Raw genomic sequence first — 7280 nt, forward strand, 5'->3', positions numbered from 1 at the left:
TGGACTACATCTGAAAAATAAAGTTTTGCCCATAATGTGAAACTAGTTGAACAATCAGGAAGACAGCTCAACTGATAGGTTGGGTACTGATTTTTCATTGCATCTTAATTCAAGAGTTCACACCTGAAAAAATTAATTTGTCAAACAAAAGACAGTTGGTTTGGTGCTTCTCCTTGAAGCAAGCCTTAAAGTATATCATTGCACAACTGGAAAGTTAACACCAGGTCTGTTTTTCATTGACTAGACGCTGTTATCATTTAGTCAAACATCCCAGAAACATAATTTAGCATTAACAGTCCAAAGGACAGTGTTTAAAATGTATTGGCAGGCTTTGGAATGTTACAACATTTGGAGTCTCACCTGAATCTGCCGGGAACTGTTTTATGTGTAAAGGTGCATAGCAGCTTTGTAAAGGAGTTATCTCAACCCAGTATTAAGTGGAGCAGTTAGTGCAGTTTAGATAAAAGCCAGCACTTCACATTTAAGCAAGCCAAAATAAGCAACCAGATTGTCCAAAGCCTCAATACACAAGAGGACTGATTCAATGTTCAGATAAACATTTTGCTGGGAACGCAAAGGCCAGTCAGCTGATAGATTAAGAACAAAACTGAGGATGCCAAACTTAATCTTGGGTATTGGGCAAGTCTGAAGCCTCCAGGGGATTCCTGGTTATATTTTGGGGGATTGGGAATTGACAGACTACATTGTCACAGTGTAAAACCATGACTATTGAGCCTGGTTATTGCTGGACACAAGTACAGCAGACAAACGTGTGTGACAGCACTTTACAAAAGAAGTGGTTTCACCAATTCCCAGTGAGATATTAGGGTGATATGTGACAAAGAGTAAATCATATTCCTTCCCCCACTCTCCTCACACAAATGGAGTTTTCCTTAAATGCTACTTAACGCTACTGATTTTGCACATTGTGGCATTGTATACTAAGGTTACATCATGCAATTCTGTAATGTTTCTGAACCACCTTGCCCTATCAACTGCAGCTTTTTTCTGTAAATATAAAGATTTGCACATTTTGCAAATAACCACATACTGTACATTGAAAGTGCTTACATATCCCTGTCCAAGGGAATGTTAATTAACTATAACTTAAAGATTTTCAGTGTTCTCTGGACTGAATATATTCTCAAATAAGTCTTTAAAAAAAACACATAGGTTAGTGCAGATACAAGCAAATTGATCCCAGTCAACTTGTGGCAACAGATAGAACATCAAACCAGCTGATGGATCAAGCCCTCAAGTACTTGACTGCGATAATGCAAATTCTTCTGGCTGGATCTCTGTACATGCAAATCACAAAGTCAGTCAACAGTAAAGTCACTTGACTCCCTTGACAGGAAACTTTAAAACAAAATCCCACTTCAGTCTCGATTTGGTCTTGCTGTGATTAGTCTGAGAATACGTACAAGAACAGCTGCAGTCCCCATCTGGGAGTCTTTCAAGCTGGGGGAAAATGTACAAGCGTAGACTTCTTCTTTCCAGTTGACTTGCCCAGGTTGTGTCAAAAAGGTGTACTGAATGGAACAAGCGTGGTGGCTGGGTCGAGTGTTGTAGCTGGTTGGTTAGGGGCACAGCTCAGATTTCTTGTGACAATCATGCACTGAACTGGCCATAACACAATGCCAACAAACATAAGCAACACCACAATAAACAGGACCAGTCTCTTCCAGTCTCCAAGAAAGGAAAAACAATTTCGTCCTTCATTGTTACTGTCTGTTGCAGGAGGTGAATTCTCCTGTTTGTCTTCACCGATATCAATGCAGATGCAGAAGTCAGTACTTCCGGACTCGGCAGAGCTTTTCTTATGGCACAGTTTCCTGCCCTCTACCCACACAGGCTCTTCAAGCTGCAGCTGTGGAGGGAGTTTGGCGAGCAGGTCCTGGCTCGTTTGGAGGGCAGGGGTCCCGTTGTCAGGCAGCGCCGTCTGATGCCTGCAGAGGGGGCAGACGATATCGCTGGCCTGTTCAGCTGGCATTGTGGCCATTAACCTGGACAGACATTCCAAGCAAAACGTGTGCTGACATTCAAGCAGCTTGGGAGTCTTGAAGATGTTGTCATAGGAGCTGAAGCAGATGGCGCACTCCAGTCCTTCCATGGAGTTCCTGTCTGAGCCGTCCACAGATTTCCCAGCAGGAGGTTCCTCGGAAGAGACGGCTTGAGTGTGCCACACGTGGTTGGTGACAGACATTTTGAACCTGAGGAGAGGGGGAGAATTGCAATGTTGAGTAGGTGCGGCAGAACACCCTCCACTTCAGCAAAATAGTTATAACATTATACACGACCCAGGTCTCTTTTAGTTGTAGCCAAGTGCTGGTATTGAACTTGGAGCACGTTATGGCAACTGCTTTGCCCGAGACGGCTCCAAGTTCAATAGCAGCCTAGCCCTAACCCTACCCTATCCAGGTGCATCACAGCTTGGTACGGCAACTGCTCTGCCCGGGACCGCAAGAAGCTGCAGCGAGTTGTGGACACAGCCCAGCGCATCACGGAAACCAGCCTCCCCTCCACGGACTCTGTCTACACTTCCCGCTGCCTCAGTAAAGCAGCCAACATCATCAAAGACCCCACCCATTCTCTCTTCTCCCCCCTCCCATTGGGCAGAAGATACAAAAGCCTGAAAGCACGTACCACCAGGCTCAAGGACAGCTTCTATCCTGCTGTTATAAGACAATTGAATGGTTCCTAGTACGATAAGATGGATTCTTGACCTCACAAACTATCCCGTTATAGCCCTTGCACCTTATTGTCTGCCTGCACTGCACTTTCTCTGTAACCGTAACACTTCATTCTACACTGTTATTGTCTTCCCTTGTACTACCTCAATGCACTGATGTGATGAAATGCTCTGTATGGCTGCCATGCAAAACAAAGTTTTTCACTGGACCTCGGTACATGTGACAATAATAAACCAATTTACCAATTAATTTACCAATTTTACACTGGTCAGATTCTGACCACAAGGAAGTTGACTGTTCTAAACTAGACCAGTTACAGATGTCATAAACCAGTTTAATGCGGCAAAGTAAAATTTGCTGCAGTTTTAGAAAGTTCATTAAAGCACTAAAAATGAGTACTGCCTGGTGACTCTCCTGCATTGAACATCATCTCAACAATAGTTAACAGTAACACACCAGCAAAATTTTGATATTGGGAATCTGAAATAGAGCAGAAAACGCTGAAGATAGTCACCAGTCAGGACCTGTGGGGTTAACCTTTCCGATTATGAAGGATTGCGTTCTTAAATAAAAGCTTATTGATCCAAAGGGTTAACTCAATTCCTTGCTCCGCAGACCTGCTGAGTATTTCCTGAATTTCCTGTTTTGATTTCACAATGACACATCCAGGTATCTTCGAAAATCTGCTGCACCTGTCATTGTTGGATCCCAACCAATCATTAAATAAGGTGCCACATAACCTATGAATGGGAAATTTAACACACAAAAAAAATGGATTTTCTGAAATAAAACCTCAGCCAATAAGGAAGTTTGGCAATAGGTGGCCATAATTTGATGGAGACCCTGATGAACTTTGAATTGCAACAGTGGAGAGGCTGTTCGGCAAATGCAAGCTTCATCTTCAGGATGGAATGTAGAATTAGCTGTGTAACGTAGAGAAACAGCAGATTTCTAAATCATTCTCTCCTAACACGATTTCAGACAATCCCAGAGATACGCATTCAAATAAAATTAAAATTGAATGAAATTAAGTGTTTCATCACTTTTTAAGAGCATAAAATGAAAATTAAGTCAGAATGGTGCTTGTTCGTTTGAATATTTTAAAGTCTTAAAATCCAGTTTTGCTCCACTACATTGCACTTGCCTGATTCAAATGACTGGATAACTTAACTTCTTTTTTCCAGTGTTGGGGAATCGAAAACTAGAGGACATAGTTTTAAGGTTAGAGGTGAAAGGTTTAACCTGAGGGGCAACTTTATTTTTTTTACACACACCGGGTGGTCGATATGTGGAACCAGCTGCCAGAAGAAGTGGTTGAGCAGGTACATTAGATACATTTAAGAAATATATGGATGGCAAGAGTTTAGAGGGATATGGGCCAAGTGCTGGGAAATGGGATTAGCTTGAATATGCATCTTGGCTGGCGTGAACAAGTATTGGCTGAAGAACCTTTTTTCCGTGCGGTATAACTCCAGGGCTCGAATACACTTCATTAAGGAAAAGGGGTTGTCTTTAGCGTCTCCACGTCTTCATGCTGCTTAGAAAGCAACCTTTCAACCAGAACTCACTTTTTTTTCTACCTCAACCCAGTTTAATCTAACATTCCACCCAAATTTCAGAACTCTGACCCCCTATTCTGGGCCTGGGGTCCTTTGATGAAGTGAGGTTTGTCACGGGCTTTGAGGAGCTGAACGCCACACTTTTTGATTCAGAATAAGAAACAGAAAGTGCTGGAAACACTCAGCAGGTCGGGCAGTGTCTGTGAGAGAGACACAGAGGCAATGTTTCAGCTCAGAGACTTCCCCCCCCCCCTTCATTTTCAAAGGATTTAGTGGGTTCAGAATAATTGGATTAAAACAATTAAAATCAAATATTGCAATTCCACAGTTTCAAAAGTAAATACAGTAACAGAACTAACTTGTGTGAATGAATTAAAGGTTAACTGGTGCTGACAGAGCTCAACAGTTGATCGGCACTTGTTGTCGCAGGAAAGAAGATTCAAACTTTTAAAGTTTTTTTTTCACAAGCTGTAACACTTCACAGTCAGTTCTGGAAAATGTCTAATTGTCCACTGGCACAGGAATGGTCCATCAGATTGCTGCCCCGAATCCACATCCACTGTCTCATTGGAGCCAGCCTCAAACTTTCTAATCAGTTCCATTCAGAAAACATTTGACAAATATTTAAAACTGCAGTTTTTTTTTACAAAGTTTCAGGAAATGGAGTGTGGGGGGCGGGGGCGTGGAATTAAGTGGACAATTCAATCAAAGAGCCAGCAGAATCATGATGGTTCGAATGGCCTTCTACGCATTAATTTTAATTAACCAAATCACCACTTCCCAATTGCATACCATTAATGCACACCGAATAATAGTCATAGAGTCGTCCAGCCCAGAAACGGCCCTTCAGCCCACCACATCCATGCCGACCCCCTTGCCCATCTACACAGCCATTTCCCTGCATCAGGTGCGTAGCTTTGTTTATTCAAATACCTCGCTAAATGCCTCTTAAACGTACTAATTGTATCCGACATTCAATTGTAACCTTACATTTTAATACTTTGCAATCTTACATTCAGATCATTCATTGTTAATAACTAGGAAACGAAGCACACACTAACACAGCAGTAAAAGAATTGAAGTTAAAAGCTTCTTGCAATACCTTTCCCTGATGCTGAAAGCGAGCAGGAAACGCGCTGAAACTCCCGGTGACTGGGGCACAGAACATGTTGTGAACCGTCCACTGCCTCCACGCTTTTATAGAGTAAACCAGCCGCGCTCCACTTCCTTGTTCCGACTTGGATCCGATCTGAGCAGGTTGAGACCGCTATAGTGACCGGTATCTGGTCGCCCGAGGTCACACAAGCGCTGGGAACACTTGCGAAGAGTCAATTCCCTCTGGTGGGGACATTTACCAGCAATGGCAGTGACAGAGGGGAGCAAACGGCAGCCGAGGAGGTGGGGAGGCAAATCTCTTCCCCCCCCCCCCCATTACGTCCATTCGTTACCTATTCGGGAGACAGAAGGGGTAAAAAGTTTGTGCCTTTGTGTTTGGACTGGTTAAACTCCATGCACAGACTTACCCTGGGATATCAGACCAGAACTGTTGACCACTAACTGAGCTGTGTACAGTGATCAGGCAACAATTGCAAATGTTCCTGTCCTCAACACCGCAGGGTAAATGTGGGCAAAACACTACAGATGCTGCAAATAACATAGAACACTACAGCACAGTACAGGCCCTTCGGCCCAAGATGTTGTGCTGACATTTTATCCTGCTCTAAGATCTCACTAACCCTTCCCTCCCACATAGCCCTTCGTTTCTCTATCATTCATGTGGCTATCTGAGAGTTTTTAAATGTCCCTAATGTATCTGCCCCCACAACATCTGCCGGCAGTACATTCCACGCACCCACCACTCTCTGTGTAAAAACGTACTCTGACATCCCCCCCCATACCTTAATCCCCTAATCACTTTAAAATTATGTCCCATTGTGTTAGCCATTTTCACCCTGGGAAAGTCTCTGACTGTCCCCTCAATCTATGCCTCTTATCATCTTGTACACCTCGATCAAGTCACCTCTTATCTTCCTTCTCTCCAAAGAGAAAAGCCCCAGCTCACTCAACCTATCCTCATAAGACATGCTCTCCAATCCTCTTAAATCTCCTCCGCACCCTCTAAAGCTTCCACATCCCTTCCTGTAATGAGGTGACCAGAACTGAACACAATACTCCCAGTGTGGTCTAACCAGAGTTCTATAGAGCTGCCACATTACCTTGCGGCTCTTGAACTCAAAAGCCCGACTAATGAAGGCCAACACTCCATATGCCTTCTTAACAACCCTATTGACCTGTGTGGCAACCTTGAGGGATCTATGGACGTGGACCCCAAGATCCCTCTGTTCCTCCACACTGCTAAGAGTCCTGCCATTAACCTTGTATTCTGCCTTCAATCTGAAATAAAAACAGGAAATGCTGGAAACACTCAGCAGGTCAGGCAGCATCTGTGGAGAGAGAAACAGAGTCAATGTCCCAGGTCACAGACCCTTGGTCAGAAAGGTGAATTCTGTTTTTCCACAGCTGCCAGAGTGTTAGAGGCTGAGGGGAGACCTGACAGAAGTTTATAAAAATTACCAGAGGCGTAGACAGTCTTTTTGCCCAGGGTAGAAATATCAAGTACTAGAGGACATGTATCTAAGGTGAGAGGGGGAAAGTTTAAAGGAGATGTGTGGGGCAAGTTTTTTTACACAGAGGGTGATGGGTGCCGGAGGAAGATACTATAATGGTGTTCAAAAGGCTTTTAGACAGACACGTGAATATGCAGGGAATGGAGATATACAGTATGGATCATGTGCAGGCAGAAGAATTTAGTTTAATTCAGCATCATGTTCAGCACAGATGTCATTGGCCAAAGGGCCTTTTCCTGTGCTGTACTGTTCTGTGTTCTATGCTGCTAAGTATTTGTAGCATTTTCTGTTTGAATCCAGGTAAAACAAGAAATAGGAGTGGGCAATTCAGCTCCTTGTATCTGCTCCCGAATCAGAATCAGGTTTATTATCACTGACATATGTCGTGAAATTTGTTGTTT

At 43.5% G+C, this 7280-nt stretch overlaps 1 protein-coding gene across 1 annotated transcript; it reads right to left on the bottom strand.

Annotated features, from left to right (window-relative positions):
* Positions 1-5425, bottom strand: LOC127583354 (RING finger protein 223). Its single transcript, XM_052039246.1, has 2 exons — positions 5355-5425; positions 1-2213 (listed from the first exon to the last, which is right to left on the bottom strand). Exon 2 carries the CDS (start codon positions 2204-2206, stop codon positions 1520-1522), a length of 687 nt encoding a protein of 228 aa, XP_051895206.1. The 5' UTR covers positions 2207-2213; positions 5355-5425; the 3' UTR covers positions 1-1519.
* Between the last annotated feature and the right edge of the window lie 1855 nt (positions 5426-7280).

This window comes from Pristis pectinata, chromosome 26, assembly GCF_009764475.1.
Source record: "Pristis pectinata isolate sPriPec2 chromosome 26, sPriPec2.1.pri, whole genome shotgun sequence".
In the NCBI taxonomy this organism is placed as follows: Eukaryota; Metazoa; Chordata; class Chondrichthyes; order Rhinopristiformes; family Pristidae; genus Pristis; species Pristis pectinata.

Excerpts from the sequence above, each read along its gene's own strand:
- LOC127583354 (XM_052039246.1), bottom strand. The coding sequence starts at position 2,206 with ATGTCTGTCACCAACCACGTGTGGCACACTCAAGCCGTCTCTTCCGAG.